General features: G+C 33.8%; 3 protein-coding genes across 7 annotated transcripts in view; all 3 read left to right on the plus strand.

Moving 5' to 3' along the window:
• LOC113403040 (uncharacterized) overlaps positions 1 to 13097 on the plus strand; it is a 34492-nt gene extending 21395 nt beyond the window's left edge. For all 5 annotated transcript variants that reach the window (XM_026643455.2, XM_026643459.2, XM_026643456.2 and 2 more), the window contains 5 exons: positions 5873 to 6098; positions 6338 to 6480; positions 7871 to 7936; positions 8247 to 8380; positions 8473 to 13097. In XM_026643455.2, coding sequence (XP_026499240.1) covers positions 5873 to 6098; positions 6338 to 6480; positions 7871 to 7936; positions 8247 to 8380; positions 8473 to 10593 — 2690 coding nt within the window. In that variant the 3' untranslated portion in view covers positions 10594 to 13097. The remainder of the gene's footprint in view (positions 1 to 5872; positions 6099 to 6337; positions 6481 to 7870; positions 7937 to 8246; positions 8381 to 8472) is intronic.
• Positions 13098 to 17534: 4437 nt separating this feature from the next.
• Positions 17535 to 18008, plus strand: Cnir (cornichon related). The gene has a single exon (XM_026643462.2). It carries the CDS (start codon positions 17535 to 17537, stop codon positions 18006 to 18008), a length of 474 nt encoding a protein of 157 aa, XP_026499247.1.
• A 10-nt stretch (positions 18009 to 18018) lies between these two features.
• Positions 18019 to 20052, plus strand: LOC113403041 (uncharacterized). Its single transcript, XM_026643460.2, has 4 exons — positions 18019 to 18541; positions 18620 to 18968; positions 19359 to 19608; positions 19724 to 20052. Exons 1-4 carry the CDS (start codon positions 18019 to 18021, stop codon positions 20021 to 20023), a joined length of 1422 nt encoding a protein of 473 aa, XP_026499245.1. The 3' UTR covers positions 20024 to 20052.
• The last annotated feature ends 224 nt before the right edge of the window (positions 20053 to 20276 follow it).

Here is a 20276-nt window from a genome sequence, read left to right on the forward strand (position 1 = left end):
ACATTCGTTTAGGTATATAATATATCAAACGCTTGGTGATTTATAGGCGTATATAATCGCTAAATCGAACGCGCCCGTGTACTAATAATTTACAAATGAAACGGAACTCATTACATCCTTAACCTCTAAAAGACTGGTGACTAGGTGAGTGGGATATGGTAATGGGAAGTAATAAACAAGTGTAGCCAGGTTGTGGGCGGGCGCCCACGTGGTCAGTGCCGCGTGCACACGTGACGTAACCCATGTAGCCTTCCACAAACGTTCGTTTCTCGGAAGATAAATATGATTGTGATATTGTAACTGACCTAGCCTTTGTGTCTAGTAGGTATTGAAAGTTTTAATGTGTGACAAACATTACGTCATAGGCCTTCTAAGTATACTTTCAATAAAAAAATGTTTACATTATATTTCTTACCCATGTAAATAGTGTCTAAATTTCTAAAGGCGAATTAAAACCTTAAGACAGACATTGTGATATATATATTTATTCATGTAATATATGTTTGTGTACTAGCTGATTATCAAACTTTTTTTTTTCTAAAAATGTTTACATAAACTCAGTTTAAAAACGTTTTCAATTTAAAATAAATATGCGTAAATTGTATGTAGTAAAACGTAACGCATGAGTTTTGAACTGATCTAGAACGGCGCCTGCGTCTGTTCCGACGTTGACATTTTGATTGACGCACTTGATGGTTCACATACGACGACAATTGCAGTTTATTTTCTATACATTTTTTTCTTTATAATTATAATATGTTTTAAAATCGTATATTATGTTGTTTTTACCATAAATGTACATATTTTCCCGATTTCAATTATCTTTGCATCTTTTTAAATATTCATAAATTTTGCAATTAGTTTGAATTGTTTCCTTTTTTAATATGCTAAACTAAAATGATTAATTCCATTATTTAATGGTAATCCAAGCATGGATGATGACGTCGAAACCGGACAACGTATGATATGCAGACCACGGCGCCATTTAACAATCCAAACAGGGTATTACCGTTTAAGTATGAATGCTATAAACTACCATTAAAGTACATATATTATAACAATTATAGTTGTATAATAAACATTAAATGACCATTGCCGTATATTAAATATTTCCACGCATTGAAAAGTGATTCGTATAAAATCGAAAAGTCGCCTAACGCTTTCGATACACCACACCATAAGCTTTATTCGAAGTAGACCACTATGGCGTAGGTATTACACTTTCACTTACTTATTATTAGTTACACGTTACACGCTTTACTCGAATGTTAGAAAAAAATTAAAGAAGTATTTGAACGAATGCACTTAGAAAAGGCGAAAAATAGATTTGGCATCGATAAAACCATTGCTTATATTTAGGTAAGTGAATAGAAGGCCAATCCGTAGATGTGGATTCGATTCTATTCTTAAAAATATTCAGACAAGTCATAGAGGAAAATTCATTCGATGTTTAGTTAGGTATACAAGATATAGTAACGCAATTATTGTCTCAAATATGGATATAAATAGTGAGTCCATTCAGTTAGTTATGAATAAATATATTTGATGATTAAAACGTAATATGCGTGGGAAGATGGTAACAAGACTCACTAGTGACAAATCAGTGCCACGTAATGTATCGGTGTACGTTCGTAAAGCTGTCCTCGCGAAAGGGAAATTGGCAACTTTTGTGTTGTTATAACGCATTCGTGACTGAATTTTTGTAATTATCTAAACTTCTGTTAAGAATTGCCGACTAAGAACCGAAAAGGAGTACTATTTGTGCCAAGTGCATTAAGACATGACTAAATGTCATTATAAAGATTCAAAGCGTCATTGGAAAAGCGAAAAATAAGTTCAAAAATAAAATCTGATACCAATCGCTCAGGGCGTGGTCATTCTGAGGGAAATACTTTAATGCGTATAATAACTAAATGCGTGTGTCAGATTAAGTAAGAAATAAATAAATAATTAGACAATTACAAACAAGGCTTACACTATGTATTGTATGTTTTAATCAATTCTGTAATAACAATAATTTAATTTAAGTTATTTTTGAATTGTGTTGATAACATTGATATTAAATAAGAGGGTACTTTGACTTTTATGTTCATTATTGTGAGTCACGTGATTTGTAGTGAGGAATAAGTGATTGAAGGTCGGTACAGAACACTTTACTTTGGTTTTATTGTAATTATTAATTGATACAATATTACGATTACTACAGCTATTATAATGGCTAAATAAATATTTGTGTTTCGTATATAATCTTTTATTGTCTTATAACCTTAAAATATAATAAAATAATAAAGAAATAGAAATTATTCTTAAAATATCCTGACATAATGTATTAACTCTATAAAAAATCTAACACGTGCAATTTATTAAGTAGTTCTTACTGACATTTTTGTTAGTTATTTAAAATCATATCACAACACGATTTGTTAAGATTTTTTTTATTTTACTTAGTAGGTAGGCGGACCGGCAAATGGGCCACCTGATTTTAAGTGGTCACCACCGCCCATAAACATTGGCGCTGTTAGAAATATTATTTTGAAATATTATATCTGATGAGTGGGTGATACCTACCCAGACGTGCTTGCACAAAGCTATACCACCAAGTAATTTTTAATTTTCTGATTGCATTATAATAATACAAAAATAATTAATTACAGAATTAAACGTTTAGAGTAAGTAAAGCCTATTTTTTTTATATATTATGGATTTTATTTGTTAGATTAAAGATGTCGTTTGAATCAAATAAAAAAATTGGAATGGAACCTTTTAAAAAATAAAGTAATGTTTAAATGCAATATGAAGTGTATCGACTTTTATTTTTTAGTAATTTATTTTAAATTTATATGAAAATATTTCTTTGTACTAAAATATCTAACCACCACAGACGAAAACAAATTTTTAGACAAAATGCTCTTATTTAAAGGACGTAAATTTAGCATAAAAATATAAATATTTAAAAAGCATTTAAATATCAATTGGCAAAGATTAAGTACATCTGCCATTATAATCAACACTAACTTCGCAATGAGTCAGCGACTCAGCGGCCGTACGCACGTGCGCCAGTTTGTTTACAAAATTGTAATCTGTAACATTTTAAGAAGTGTAACACATGATTTATGTCTTACTGGTCTTGTGTAACAACTGCCAAGGCCAGTTGCATTCATCCTTCGTATATTGTAATCGACTGAAAGATAACATAATAAAATTATTATATTAATTAAATATTATGTTTGTAAAGTTTCAAATACTGTATTTAACATTTGTATATAAGGCATTGTGGGTAGGCAACTAGAGACACAACCCTTTTTCAATGTTAGTGTTAATAGAAAAAAAGCTATAAAATCATTCGAAGAAAATTGTTATTATATACTTATTGTTATTGAATAAGCACCAGACCTCACTATTCAGTGTTTAAGGAAGATCAATTAGAAAGATATTGCGATATATCTCATACTATATTGCTCGCCGTTGTATTCTGAACTTACACCGTAAATATAATCAACTAATTTAGAATCAAAAAATTTAAAACCAGCAAGCAACCACATTTGTAATTATAAGAACAAACATATATTGGTTGTGTAAAAAGCACGTAAGCAAATTATGTTTGAAGAAATAATTATCGCAGATTTTATTAGATTTGAGTCGAATATTTCATAGTTATATAATAATATGTACCTGTATAAAACATACAAACGCAAAAAATGGATATTTAGGAACTGTTATGAATATACAATATTACAAAACGTATTCAATAACCATAAAAAAATAACACAGAAATAGCCGAAAAACTGGAACATTTCTCTAGTGACACCAAAGTCTGCAGTCGACTCAAAGATGTATTTATTTGTCATTGTATTGTATCATACAATACTATAAGAAATAAAATAATATACATAAGTATTAAACGCAATACTATTTATTTTGTTGCATTTTTTCTGATCGTCCTTTACAAGAATGCACTACTTATTTTCCGTTGTTATAGTTTTTAATAAATAACACGTGTTCTCTTGTATCAACTCTGTCGGTTACCTAGTGACTGACCAACACTTAATTAGTATCCAAATGTTATAACGTTACGCGAAACGTTACATTAGTTATGTATATATTTAAAGTAATGTTCATATAGTAAGAGCAGTCTCTTCATTACGGCGTATTTGACGAAAAAATACATAGCGCTATATAACCTTCGCTGCACCGGTAAAAATAGAGCAAGAGTTATGTCTTAATCATATTATATTTGTTATTGGGTACGGTGAGAATTCGTTTACACAAATTTTAATTTTATAACACATAACTCATATTGAGCTCGCAAGATTTATTTATTTCCGACAATATATAAATAAATCGTTATACTGCGAAATAAAAATATTCCGTAATGCTTCATTTTTCCGATTTAACACAATAATAACTAGAGTTTAATATAGACATATATATAAAAATGATTGCATTTAGTATAATGAAAAATATATTAAATTTTCAATAATATCTAATATTATATACAGACTGTACATAGAGCAGACCTAGTGTTTATATTTATTTATATAATTATTAATGGTCGTAAAAAATGCACGTTGAAACCGACTTAATGCTCAATCCAGCAGCGTTTACCATGATTTTCACAGTTTAAATATTTGTTTATTACATAACCTTTTGAATACTATTAATAGAATGTTCCGAATGATGTTTATGCAAGCCGGTAATTTAGCTGTTTCCTATTAATCCCAGCAAACAGTTTTTATTATCTCTAGTTATTTATGATCTTTAATTTATATACTTACTATATATATACAAGTTACATTCGCAGTTTGCCCACGTACTCGTCACATATTCTACCGCCAAAACGCAATACTTATTGTGTTCCTTTTGGAGTGAGCCAGTCTAAGTTCAGGCACAAGGGTTATAACATCTTAGTTTTCAAGGCTGTGTTGGTGCATTGCCGATGTAAGGGTTGAATAATATTTTTCTTAGTGGCAATGTCTATGGGTGGAGGGGACCACAAACAATCAGCTGCGCATTTTCTATTATCCCTAGGGCCCCGGAATACTATAAGACGGTCGCAGAAGTGGGAGAGAAATTTTTTGGTCACAGCGCTTTTCGAACGTTGTCAAAACTGTAAAAGATAAACGCAAACTTTGTATGTAATGTTTATAAAAAAACGCCTTAGCATTTATCTTATATATTTTATAGATCATGTGCATATTAATTAAAAGTTTTCCGGACTAAAGATTGTCTTATTAACCGATGCTAACGCACGTTATTTGAACAAACGAATACAAATACGTATTGCGGCCGGTATACTCGGCTCTACTCGGCTCTAATCTGATTTTATTCTATAATAAAATCTATACTAATATTATAAATGCGAAACTAATTCTGTCTGTTACGCTTTCACGACCAAACCAGTGTACCGAATTTGATGACATTTGATATGAAGCAAGACTTAATCCCAAGGTACTTTTTTGTACTCAACACTTCAGTACCAACCACTAAAACGCGAGCGCACGTGAACTAGTATTTGTATAAAAACTGACGTGGTAAATATCTAATTTAAGTTGTGCGTAGTCGAACCGGTTGCTTGTAATATATAAAACAATTTTTAGCAATTAGTCTTTGAATTTTGTTTTGTTTTACTGCATACATTTTATATATGCCTATTGTGACTGTTAAATATGTACCTACCTACTAATAAATTAGAGCGGTTCATTGGAGCGATTCGCCCAGACCACACCTATCGCTATCCAAATTGCGTTTGGATAGCGATAGGCGATACTTCGAGTACATTATTCGTTTCTATTTCAAGTCACTGAGTTGTCACCATTTCTATGAATTTACTTAAATTACAATTTAAATTATAAAAATCAATAAATTATTTCAGAAAGCCGTTCGTCGTGCGGCGGAGGCGGTGGGTCGGAGGGCTCTGAGGGTCGCGCGTCGTGGCGTGTGACGCTGGACCACGACCTAGTAGAGACTTTAAGTGCAATATATCCCGAGTGGTTCAAGCAGCCCCGACGCGCCCCCGGACGTAGTCGTGCGGCTTCGCCCTCCCACTCTCCTGCCTCGCCGCGAACCCCCTCAACGCCCCCTGAAGACGACACCTTCAGGTATATTATATTTTGAAAATTAAACAGAAATCCTTATCTTAACTTTTTATGTAATCTAATAACCTCACAAAAATATAAGATCTCACTTAGTTTAAATTTTTTAAGCTTATCAACGTTTACGTGTTATGGTGTATGGTTTTAAACAATTGTGTTACAATAGGTGTCAAATGAAGTACTAACGATAGTTTGTAATAATAATAAGAATGAATACGTGTATTAATATTAGTCTATTATTTTAGTTCGGGTGCGGAGGAGATGGCCGGTCGTCAAGCGAGTTGTAGCGGCACGAGCGAGCCGCCGAGCTCGCCGCCGCGAGTCTCACCCCCGAAGGTCGTCGTGGACGACAGCCCGCTGCAGCCGGCCATGGGCAAGCATAAGGAATGTAAGTATTGTGCATAAGAGAAAGGCAGCTTAGACTAATCGAATTGTTTCACCAAGGATCCATTTGTATGCATACAAGTTTAAATGAAATATTAAAAAAAAGATAAACAAACAAGATTTTCAATTTAAGAAAAGGAAAGTTATTTTAATGTTTCATAAACTAGCAGCTCTTACGATCGCCAGTCTAGTGGATTAGATGTCGGTTTTTCAGTAATTACATAAAATAGTAATATTCTTACTGGATTATGTAACGCTTTTTTATGCAAAGCTTCAAACGACTGCCGTATATAAACCAATAAATACCGAATATAAATTGCATTCAGTATCCGGGTAAAAAAGTAAAATTTGCTCATAAAATATCGTAGCTGGTTATCTTCATGCAGCATTTATCAAGTTTTCTGCGATATACGCATCAGAATGCGGCGCGCAACGTTCACATCCGGCCGTACTTGCGTCTCCGCCTGTCTGCGCGTGCATCGCCAATAAACAAGCCGTCTCTCCGTCAGTACCAGCTCGTACACATTAAACTGTTTATTAAAACTCAAGCAACATAATCGAATGACTAAATGGACACCGTAGTTTTTAATATATTTTCTTACACTTATATAACGTCATTTTTACGAAAGGCAATAAAAATGTTTATAACACAGTATATCATGACTTCATGAAAAATATACTAGCAAAAACCTACTCTAACGACATCGTTAAATTATCAAATAATATATTTCGTTCGCTATTCACGTCATTTTATATATTAAAATATAAATTCTCACAGAATGCTTAGATTCGAAAGACCGAAATATTTTAACGAACGAATGCTAAAGGCAATTGAAGCGAATGTTAACGCCCAGTAACCCACAATATTCGGCCCACTGGTAGTGAATGTTTCGTCTGTAATACGGTCGCGGCATAACACTAGTTTCCTTGTGCAGTGTTTATTTATATTGGCACTTTGCCAACGATGTCCGCCCGTCTCTCTGCTCTTTGCTCGTCTACAGCAAACAAGAATATAGTTCTGTATGCGCCCACGCCCATTTTCCATCTATATCAATATTATCGTAATGTATCGATCGACGTATCGATCAAGTCGACGCATCGTCCACATTACTTGCATGTTACGTCAAAGTTCGTCACCTGGTTTACTCCTTCGGTTAGCTACTAAACACTTTTTAGGGCAAAAGAGCCGTGTGGCCTACACTACCGTTGCCATAATTTTGATTGTAATTTATTTAAAATTTAAGTATTACAATTACAATACAATATATATAAACAGGAAAAACTATGTGTTTACAATGTCGTTTTTATTGAGGAAAAGTGTACTACATAACTGAATAATATTGATGAGCTAAACTTAATATTTCGTATCAAATCATTTTGTTTTGTTTTTTCAGCGTTAAAAGTGAAGTTGATGATGCGGCGTCCGATCAACCAGTTGGTGGCTCAAGGAATTATGCCGCGTGAGTGTTTAAATTCCTCTTTTACTACCGAGAATATGGTAATAAAAGGTACTATAACAGAACAATTACTAATCAACTAATCATGTAAATGACGAGTCTTGGTTAGGCGCCCAAACGCCTGCGCAGCTCCACTCCCGTCTCAGCTCGCGCGTGGGCGTAGGAATTTTATTTACGGGCTAAATGCCGCGGCTAATGAGATTTTCTAACCGATTGGCAAAGAAATCAACATTTTTGTCATTATAAAGTACGAGAAAATAAAAGCTAATTACTGGAATGTCTTCAATATTTTAATCCATAATCTTACTTACAGCATTAAAAACGCCACCAGCGTATTTTAAACAAAGAATGCAATTGGAAAGAGCAAAAACGGGAGATTTGCTTAAAGCTAAGATTCAGAGCCGACCTGATCGTCAAGAATTGGAAAGAAGACATATACTGGAACAGGTTAATGTCTATTTTATATAATAATAATAGTTCAATATTAGTATGAGTATTATAAAATATAAAACATTAATGGTTGTAACTTATATTTTCAGGAAAGCCATGTGGATCCAAGTTTGGCGGAGAAGCAAAGAATGCTTAAAAAGGCACGTTTGGCAGACCAATTGAATGATCAATTGTCGCATCGACCCGGGCCACTTGAACTCATAAAAAAAAATATACTACATACAGAAGAAAACATTGAAACTGCTGTAAAAAGCGGCATATTGGCTTTTAAAGCCACAAGCGAAGGCTCCTCCGGTCGGCCACAGCATCCATCGTCGTATTGCGGTCCTTCAGAGGAGGTATCGCCTTCGCCGTCGCCACCCTCTACACTTTCGCCGGTCAGCAGTACATCGTCTTCTCAGCATCCCGCACCCGGCAAAGATCCGACGAAACGTAAGAAAACAAAACAGAGTAAGCAGTTAAAGTCTCGTTTTAAGTTTCACGAGTACAAAGGTCCACCGAACGCCCAGAAGGCGTCGTCGCCTCCGGGATCAGTAGAGACGCCATACAAGCTGCTCCTGCAACAGCAGCAGCTGCTGCTACAGCTCACGCTGCCCGCGTCGCCGGCGCCGTCCCCGGCCGCGTCCGACTCGTCCGACGCGCTGGGCGCGCCGCCGCCGCCGCCGCTGCCTCCCGCCGCCGCCTCCCTGCCCACCATCTCCTTGGCTCGCTTCGAAGACATGAAAGTGTCGGACCTGCGCGCGGAATGCAAGAGGCGTAATCTTCGCGTGTCCGGACCCAAACCGCAGTTGATCGACCGCTTGCGTCCTTATCTCTTAGAGATGCAGGAGGAGGCACCTAGGTCGCCCGTGTCCGTCGCTTCGCCGGAATCGAAGGCTGAATCGGAACCCTCCGAGGACATAGTGCAGTCGCAACGCCGACTTATAGAGGAGCTCGAGCGCCAACTCGAAGAGTCTAGGCAGCAACTCGAGGCGGTTAGACGAGAGGCTACCGGCGCGGCCGCTAGTGATCAGAGACGAAGGCTTATTCAGGCTCACTTATGCGTCACACAGCTACGAGCAAAACTCGATGCATTACAACAGCATCCTGCACCTCCACCGCCTCCGCCCCGTTACGTTATTGCGGCTTCCGATGCCGCACCTGAACGGTTTCTTCGTCTGTTTACAGTCACTCCGCCCACCGCTACGGGTGAGGTCAGCGCTGATGTTACCTCGTCCAAGTCGGGAAATTCGGCGTATATTTTGAATGGTGTAAAAGTTGTCCCGATAGCCATCCTTCCTACGACACACTACGAGCCCGAACATACCATTCCCATTCCTCCTCCGCCGCCGCCGCCACCACCACCGCTGCCGCCGATATCGCATGCTGTGGTCGCCACTTCTATACACGATAGTGCCGAAGACAGTCAGATAATGGATGACGTCCTTGAAATACTTGTAGAAAATGGAGAACTTCCGCCCTCGGCAGTCGGAGATGTAACTCCGAACCATTCACTTGATGCTGGTTACCTCACTGGTTCTAGTGAATTCACACCGACCGATGTACTTAGTGATGAAATACTTGGAGATTCTCACGTTCGCGATTCACTCGCAGCCGACGAGTTACAGAGAGAACTTAATGACATCGAGAACGAAATTATGAATCACGCGGATTTAAATTCGGTTAACAGTCGATTGGATGTCGATCACACAGTTACCGTTATTGATTCGGATTTAAATGTCGATTTATTAGCAAATAGCGAATTTAATGCTAATTTCTGTAATTCGGATTCGACGTCTGACAACCATGACGACTTCTTCGGTAGATTGCTAGCCGGTGATACTCACGCCGCCATGGACATCGACGACGACGTACCCGAAAGAATGAGCATGACCCCGCTCACAAACGGAGACATCTTAGATCATACACGAACTGGCTTCGAAGACATGAACGATTTATCGTTACCATCATTACAAAACGAGGACACGCGTCACCATTCCTTCGACGAGCGTTCTTGCGAGTTCGATTTCAAAGATTTCGATCTAAGTTCAAATATGAACGTCGACAGCGACGCCTACGACTACATGAACCACGAGCTGATTCCGAATCTGTTCAGACGGGGCCACATGCCGCAGTGCGACCCGGTGCTGGGCGGCGTGCCGGCGCGCCCGGCGCCGCGGCCCGCGCTCAAGCACTATTCGTGGGACAAGATCGAGTTTGACGCCACCTGACCCGTGCTCGCCTGTCTATCGCATTGAAGTGACGCTCTCTAACGATACATACACTATGATCTCTCAATACAGCATATTGATGTAAGGCACACTCGTCTACGTGTTTTTTTCAAGTTTTCGTGCTCCCGATGTCGCCAATGAACTCTCGGCGTTTAGTATTTAGTTTAAAAAAGTAGAATTATTGCAAAGCTACTGGGTAGCGATTAATTTAAAAAACGCTAGTCTCGTGCAGTGACACGTTCTTCCAGGATGGTGACTTAGTAAGGACTAGACATAAACTTAGGCTTATTTCAGAAACACATAGTGTTCGCAGTGATGAGAGGATTGGACGTTATAATATTTGGTACTTAATATACGATTGTTTGTATTGCTAGTGGTTAATTTAGTTAAGCGATTTGTGTTTTATTTATTAGTGAGTGTTAAGCGTCAGTCACCAACACGTATGTAGTGACATTCTTGGCTCACATATTTATGATAAATCCATTTATTTACTGAGGCATATCTACTTATGTATATAATGAAAGCTTAATAATAATACTCAACATAGTTGTGGATAACTGCATTCCGCCCGATGACTAAAACTTAGGGGAAAAAATTATCATAAGGGATACTCTGTGTGCTTATGAGATGGTTTTATCATCAAAACTGTTTAACTTTTAATACGAAACACAATATAATGTTATGTTTTTGAACTATCTCATCTGCATGCGTTACTAATTTCCCAAATCAGTAAGTGACATTCCAGTCTTGTTGAATTGCAAATTGTCTTACACAGAAGGGAATCAAGAATTTAAAAGTCATTTCATAATAACTGATAAATGAGAGAGCAAAATGCATATTCACAAGTCATCGTCATGGGTGGGACCAGCTCGGGAACAATATTAGATACGAATCATTTAGTTAAAGTAGGGAGCCGTCTCCACACATATAAATCATATGCAAGCATTCCTAATTCATTGCTTATAAATTGTACCTACAACTTCCACTTATTGTTTAAGTTTATAGACCCTTCATAAGTTAGTGTGGTGTAAATGATTCAATAAAATGTTCTTTTACTAATTTGTTTAATATTTATTTTAATCTAAAAAAGTTATTATAAATATTGTATGAACGTAACATTCTTAAAAAAGTATCATTCCAGTGTATTGTCTAAAGCTTAGGATAGGTACACCTTTATCTATAATAATTATTATTCTTAAACAATGTAAGGAATGTTTGCATAGGATTTTGATATATTATTTATTTATAGACCCTCATTAGAGTACCTTCGTATTTTATTTCGATTTCGGTCAGATGTATCAATTAGTTTTGCGTGTACTTGCGTTCATTTAGTTTTTTCCGAACCGAAATGAAAATATTTTATTATTATTCGTGAATCGGAATTGAATATGCCATTATTTGCATTTATATTTTTAATAATAAAAACCGATACCAACAACGAATAAGGCTTCGCTGCCTCAATGTGCCAATGTTAATACTTTCAAATTAAAAAAAAATATTTTCCATGTAAGTAGTTTATTTTTTATAATGATAGTTTTCTTTCTTTCGCCAGTGGTGTGAATGTATGTTGGTGGGTAATATGTGATAGTACTTTAAGAAATAATATACTTTTAAAGTACATTCACATATGGTATGGTGCTATATTTGTAAGTTATTGTATTAAAATCTTATATGAGATGATTTTAAGCGAATATTAATTTGAGTCATTAAAAGCTAACAGAACAAAAAAAAAAATACGAAAACTTTCAACTTAAACATTATAACGAAAATAAAACTTTGGAAATAACAACTAAAGTCATTCAAATGTTTTTATTGCTTTACTAAAATTAAGTAATATTCCATAATCTAAGTGAATTAAAACTAATTTTAATATAAATATTTGTTAAATTTAATTGCTCATCAAAATTGTACCTATCCATGTAACAAAATATTATTCTTGTAAGGAAAATGTTTCATACACGACCTAACGTAAACTTCCGTTAATTAAGTGTGTTTGTTTTATAAATTTTGGAGGTTCGTTTAAATTTGTATTTAACAAGAAGATATTAAGTGAGATTAAAGTTTTGATATATATGTATGTAATCTATCTGCATATTTGTTATTGTTGTAATTATTGTAGGAGAGTTTTAACATTTGTTTTCTAATAGTTTTTATTCCGAAGTGATATACAGTGCTAAATTTGAATAATTTTAGCGGTTTACATTAAAAATAGTTATGGATAGTATAACTGGCTTCGTTATATTGCTTGTATTAACCGTACATATTGCGTATTCTCGTGTAATTTTCATAAATATATTTTATATCAATTACTCTATCATGTTAAGACATCTGACGATGTTGGCAGAGACAGACCCAATATTATAGTCATGTGATAAGATTGTATTGATTGTAGTGATTCTGTACATTTTAATAATTTTTTACCTTGCCGTATAATGAAGCCTTGTAAATAATTACCAAGCCTTTACTAGAAATAAGGAATTGTTGAAAAAAAGTTTTGACATAAATGTTGTTTTATTTATGGTTTTAATATCACAAAAAAAGCAATTGAAGCTTTATATATATAAAAAATCCTATGGGTATAAAACCTTGATTGCTAAATAATAATGACGTCATAATGAAATAGGTAAATTACCTAAAGCCCTATGGCTTTAATAATAATCTTTAAAGCCGGGAATCGAACCCATCACATACAGAAAACTAACACTCTGTATTTTGTGACCAATTGACGGAGTCAATCTTAAAAAATAAATCTATATAATGAATATTACCTCTATACTTTAAGATAGGCCATAATATTTTCTAATCATAAAACGTCTAAGTTATTGTTACAAAATGTAAAGAGAAACTTTTTGGCGATTTCTAATATTTCTAGTACTCATGGGTACCTAAAATGATTTCGTCACTCATCTTGGAAAAAAAATGTAGTAGATTGGATTTATTCTCTTTCGCCGCTTGCAATGATTCATCAATTCTCTTAGATACAATAATATCCAGTTCCATGTCGGACTTTGCTTGTAATTTATAATTTCGCCACACTTCGTTAACTAACTTTTGTACATTTTCTACTTTCGTACTTGTATTTTTTTATACTTTCAAACAATTTTTGGTATAACTTGGATTTGTCTATTTGAAACGACATCTTATTTAAAGGTCAAACTTTGGCTAATGGAATCAACGGTAACACAAATGTTAACTTGCTTTGCTATGCTTACAATACGTCTACGCGCTATATTATCCAAACGAAACAATACACTGCAGAGGAAATTTAGACAAGTGAATAGCGCGCGGTAATTCCCCTTATCGGTTTTAAAGCGAGTGCTTAAACGTATGCATTACTTGCGGGAATCCTCGAAAATGCGTTTCGTTTTCAAGCATAGATAATGTGAGGGTTGCCATTCGTGTAAAAAAGTCAATAACTACCGATGACGTAATCATTATCTAGACTCCTCTACACTCCATGTCATCCAAAATACGCAAAACAAAGACCCCTCCGCCCCCCAATAGTGCTTACGTAATACTTGAACGGCCCCCTAGATCTAAAATCATTACAAATTGCAGAATATTAAATTCTTAATATTTTATCATGACATATGATAATAACACCGGCACACGATCCATGATATTATACATGTATAAAGAAGCAGATATAGGTATTACCAGCGCACGCAAACTGAATATTCAAAAACGTCTCAATTGGGATTTGGGACCTTTTGCTATCGGTCTTTCAACTCCTTACGCCATTCACTCACATGAGTATATATAAAGTCAATGCCTAAAGTTAAATAAAATGACAATGCCATCATGCAGATATAGAAAATGTACCAATTGTAAAGGAAAGTAATTTGTTAATTAATTGTTGATAGTTAATTGTACGGTGTATTTACATAAGTTGTATGTATCACTCTAGAAATTAATTAATAACGTTTTTCTTTATTGGTTAAGTTACGCAATTAATTAATGTAAGATAATGTTATAACAATGTTCCCGTTTCAGAGTATCCAGAAAAGACGCTTAACTTTCCCGCCAGGCGCCAATGATTTCTTTATTTTTTATAATGTTGCCCGCTTCAAAAATCGTAGCGACAACACAACTATGACGCTAAAATATATAAAATACAAATAGCCCATATAAATACTGAAAATTATTTGTGTAAGTATATCTATTATAAGACTGAAAGTATATTCTTCGGGACACCCGCGGAACTTCGCATTTATTCAATAGATTTTTTAGGAATTTCGAAACCTATGACAGTTTTTGTTTTAATTTCATTTCATTGCAAACTGCAAGTCACTCATCTACATTTGCCTCCAAAATGATGAAACCTTTTTTAAATTAAATGTTTACTGTCAAATAATATACATACATATACCCGTTAGGAGGTAATAGGGATTACTATTTGCGACAATTTTAACCCCATATGAATACTACAAAAGTAAACCATTTCTGAGTTATCAAGTTCTTTAGCTTTTTTCAAAAATGCAACTTCAAAAATTTATTATAAAAAAGTATCAATTAAAATCTATTTTTTCTTCAACCACCGGTTTGGAATGGAGATATTACCGAGAATAACCGGCAAGAAATTCAGCAGTAATATTTTCCAACATTTGAAATATAAACTTTCAGGCAAAGTCAACAATAACTTTTTTTAAGTTCTGTGTTGAATAATATGCTTTATTTATTAATGTATTTTTTTAAAAGACGATTTGATTTTATGAATCGACTTTCGATGAACAATTACCATATTTTTTTCTACATTTTTGTAATATAGATAGTATACAACTATGATTTAATTAATAAAATATACGAAGCTGTCCTGCATTATCTGAGAACTATGGCCTTAAATTATGAGAAGAACAATTCAATAAAACGATGCAATTTTGTATGGCAGTAAGCAACTGCCGTTATTTACACGTTTGATCTTCATTATAATTCGACGGGAAAGATCTCTGTAGAGTGCTGCTGTCGGCATGAGGCTTCTGCTGTTTGAACTCATATAATTCCTAGAAAAAAATTGTATAATTCTTTCTGATTCATCCACAGGGCAGTACCTAAAGGAAATATGTGTTTCACATGACTCGAACTTCGACAGATTTTTCACAAATAAAATATATTACCTGGAACTATTCTAAAGCTGGACACGGGAAAGGTTTCTCTAATGATGTAGATAATGTTTTAAAAAGAACCGTAGATAGGCTTGCGAATTTTGGTAATTACATTGGTACCTTTGATAAATTTGTCAATGCCGTGGAAAAACATTAAACAATTAACTGATAATAAAAGCTAACCATCAGGAAGTTCAAAATAAAGCCAAACAAATACCTGCTGTAATTGTGCATGTTTTGTACACATAAACCTTACTCTTAAATCAATCTATCTATTTAAAAAAAACCGCATCAAAATCCATTGTGCAATTTTAAAGATCTAAGTATACATAGGGACAGACAGCGGTAAGCGACTTTGTTTTATACTATGTAATGAAGTGGGTTTGACTATAGCTCCGGTGAAATGTGCAGTTATCAGAAATATTTAGGATTTTAAAAGTTTGCTCAGTCTGTTGCATCTGGTTCTTCTGATGATCAAGATTATGTTGTCATCAATTATTTAGAATATACCCAAAGAACGAGGGTCTATGCAACCTAAGGGTTATTAGACTTAAAAATTAAAGGCAAATTGACGCAATAATATTGGTCGAGAGTTTAATTAATCCATGATATTCAATATGGATTTGCGAAAAAATGGCGTTTGCTAATTATTGTTTTATATTTTAAATTTTAAGATATTCTTAATGTGAGTCTTAGAAGACTCTTTGTTAATAAATAAAATGCTCTTCTAAAAGAAAGATTTTCCTGAGAATTGCATGATTATGATATAATTTGATAAAAAATTATTTTTTCGAACAAGGCCAATATTATATGGAAGTAGAATATAAGCGAGTTGATTCACCCTCTTAAATATAAGCAAGCTCTTGCAAGTTTTAAAAAATGTAGTAAATTTTTTCTCATAAATAAATTTGGAATTATATTCTATTACGCGGCTTACAGTAAAGTGAACTGGCAGATATTGTCACGTAAGGAAAAACCGCTATGTCACTTTCAGATGAATAATAGAAAGAGAAGGTTATCTCTTTCTCTCAGTCTCTTTCTATTATATTCGGTTTTATACAACATTATTTACATTTATTTTTAGTATTTATTTATTGTTATTGTTTCTATATTATTAATTAACACGGAATTTTTAATAACAATTTTATTACTTGACATTTAATCATTCTCAAGCGTTGTTAATTTATTCCATTGTCTTTGTTATTTAATACATATTACATAATATGTAGCGAAAGTAATTAATTCTTGAACTGTATTTCATATTAATATTTGAGCCCTAAATTTGAATTGTGGTTGAGACGTATAATATTTTGAATATTATATTTTACAAATATTGTTGTAGTCCAAATGCGTATATATTGTTTGGAAAATTGTATAGTAAATATTGGTATAATCTCATAACACTTCAATCGTAGTAAGCAATACAAAATAGTGATGTTTTTATAAGATTTAAAAACATCAGTATTTTGTAAATATTTCTATTAATTACAATATTAAAATTTCCTTACCTAGAATAACTGTTTTAATAATATTATCTATAAATATTGCCATCCCTAATCCCTATAGTCGAATTAGCAACACTCACGAAACATCTATTATTAACGTCATTTTATTATCTTTATCTTTGATAACTAAAAAATAATCTGTGCCCTGTGGCACAACTAAAAGCCATTAAACTAAGAATTGAATTGAATTGATAACTAAAAAAAATCTTAAAATGTATGGATATTTCATTTAAATCATTCTGAAATCTGAATGGTCGCCGCTTATAATAACAATTATTGTGGTATTTGAGTGACACTTGGTTTTTAAAAGAACTCGGTAATAGCAAAAATAGTGATGATATTGGCTGAAACTTTTTTGTTTTTTTTAGCTCTGATCGATAACGGTGCTATATTATTTCTTTTAGTTTACTATATAATAACATTATCTGATTTAGAATGCGATTATTTGAATGCCCAAGAGTGCTGCGATAGACTAAATTATTGGTTACTACCAAAATATATCGCTCATTCGTTTATTACTATTTTGTTACTACTCCATGGTCATGTCATTCTATTTTTATTTAATTTGCCCATGTTTATTTATTTAACGTTCGAATATTTTACTATACCGCAAGGAAATTTAGGCGCATATGATCCTGCTGAAATTCATAACAGAGGTCAACTTAAAAAACATCTTAGGGATGTTATGATCTACATTGGATACTACTTGCTATTTTTCTTTATTTATTTGTATTGTTTTATTTTGGCCTTGTTAAAAGGAGATCCTATTCGTCGTGCTAGTGATGACGAGATTGTGACGGAAATTTAACAAAACAGACATGTCCGCCAACTCCCAGAACGTTACATACTCGGGATCGGGGGAGCAGGACCATGAAAATACTGAAGGTGCAGTGACTGAAGTTATGAGTGCTAAATGTGTTAAAGTACCATTGGACGAGCATATTTTTGCACTGATTAACAAAAATAATCTTGTCAGACAAGAAGAACCTTTAAAGTGTAGTAGTAATTTAATAGACAAAGTGATTCTAAACTATATCATTGTGAAGGAAATACTTAGTAATCTATCATGGCAAGACAAGCTGCTCTGTGAACTGGTTTGCACTACTTGGAATTCTGCTGTGCAAACATTAAGGAGAGAGCAATTAGGTCCCGGCGATTTTGTAACAGACTTTCGAACTCATTCTTTAACATGTGGAACTGTCTACAAGCAATCTGGAAAATTCCACAATAATCCTTTGGTGGTTATGGCATTTGTTAATACATCTGGATTTAATATGTCCTGTCAGTGTAAGTTAATTAAACCAAGTCCATGTCTTCGTCCATGTAAAAAGGAGCATTGTTGTAAGTTGAAAATATGTATTTTTAAATTTAAATTATACTTTCAATTTTTTTTTTCTTTCTTTAACAACTGTTTTTCAGTGATTGATGTGGTACATAAAATCAGCTGTGCTCCGAAGGACTGTATGAATATTATTAGATCAGATTATACTACATATATGCCTCTGCCACAGTCTGTGACATTTGAACATACACTTACAAACCTAAAATCACATCCATTCATTGGGGGATTATACATTCCGGTAATACCCGATGTAAAGTTTCATACAATAAACTTGAAGTCAAATGGTAATATGCAAGATGACTTCTATAATACAGTGGATGAAATAGCAAAAGAGAGAACCTTTAAGGGTGTCCTTGTATATGTTACCGATAAGTATCTATTGAGATCTGTTGAAGATATTGTATTTTTAAATTATTTAAAGGATGTGTAAGTATTATGTTTTTTTTTTCCCAGACTGATAAATGTCAGGCATAAATATTTCATAATTTTCTATTTTTCTTTATTTAACATTTCAATTGTTATTGTAATGTAGAAAATGGTTGTTTATGGCTAAACTAAATTTGTATAAAATAAAGTTGTAACATAACAGATTTCTTAAGAGTTTCGACTTGTAAATAATTAGAGATGTATTTTCAGATTTTGAATCACTATTAGTGGATAAACTAAAAATAACATTTATAAATTAATTTGTATTAAAAAAAAAAGAAAATGTTTAATAACTTTAGTTTTATTTTAGCAATCAAACTTTACACATTTTTAATTTGTATATTAAAAAAGCATATGTGTTTTATTGAAATTGGATGTTAATTCTTTTAGGCAACCCAATGTACCTTATGCTTTAGGGGGCTGTATCATTGAGGATACAATATTTGAACAGAGGGATATCGATGGAATTGTGGACGCTGTTAATAAAGGGAATGACTTTATTAGTGAAAACTTGATCTCAATTGGTTTATTTACTATCCCAAAAGAATCTCCATGCAATGAGTATAATTTTGATATGTATTCATTCATTCTTGAATCATCAGACTGGACAAAGGCTAAAATACAGCAGGCTATTAATGAGGTAAACACAGAACTTTATTGTTGTGTACATGCATGATAACTATTTTTTAAATCTGTATGGTATAACAGACTATCTTTATTATCTTTCTTTATTAAAATATTTAATTTTTCTACAGTTCTCAAAGAAAGTTCCAAAATTTGAGTACAGCGTTGTAATCAAACTCTCTTGTGTGGGTCGGGATCAGAAACATAAATGGGAACAAGAATGTTTCCGAGCAGTATTCCCGAACACGAGAATTATTGGATGTTTTGGAAATGGTGAAATAGGTGTAAACCATCCAACGAGGCCTCCACCAGTAGTACCAACAAACTGTGTTAAGAGACATCGACGTGACTCAGGACCACAGTTTGGTATTGTATATTCTTATTCTACAGTGTTTGTATATATTGGATGGGGAAAAATTACTCTCCCATAAGGTGTGAGGCCTCATATTTTACGTAATGTATAGATAGGCTTAATGAATTTGCTGCGCATTTTTCATTAAAACTCGGAATTTGTCATTTTTTTCATCATATGGAGTTCTATGTACAAGCAAAAACTTGTCTAAGTCACCTCACATTTGAGGACAAAGGTTTCATTTTGTTGAATAGGTGTAATAATATTTATGTAGAGTTAAGAACAATATTAGTAATATTGGGCATGAACAATATATTCGTAAAAAAAAATTG

Source organism: Vanessa tameamea, chromosome 16 (assembly GCF_037043105.1).
Source record: "Vanessa tameamea isolate UH-Manoa-2023 chromosome 16, ilVanTame1 primary haplotype, whole genome shotgun sequence".
Taxonomy (NCBI): domain Eukaryota; kingdom Metazoa; phylum Arthropoda; class Insecta; order Lepidoptera; family Nymphalidae; genus Vanessa; species Vanessa tameamea.

Coding starts and splice junctions, on each gene's coding strand:
- Cnir (XM_026643462.2), top strand. CDS start 17,535: ATGATATTGGCTGAAACTTTTTTGTTTTTTTTAGCTCTGATCGATAAC.
- LOC113403041 (XM_026643460.2), top strand. CDS start 18,019: ATGTCCGCCAACTCCCAGAACGTTACATACTCGGGATCGGGGGAGCAG. Junction 18,969..19,358: donor TTAAATTATTTAAAGGATGT/GTAAGTATTATG, acceptor TAATTCTTTTAG/GCAACCCAATGTACCTTATG. Junction 19,609..19,723: donor TACAGCAGGCTATTAATGAG/GTAAACACAGAA, acceptor ATTTTTCTACAG/TTCTCAAAGAAAGTTCCAAA.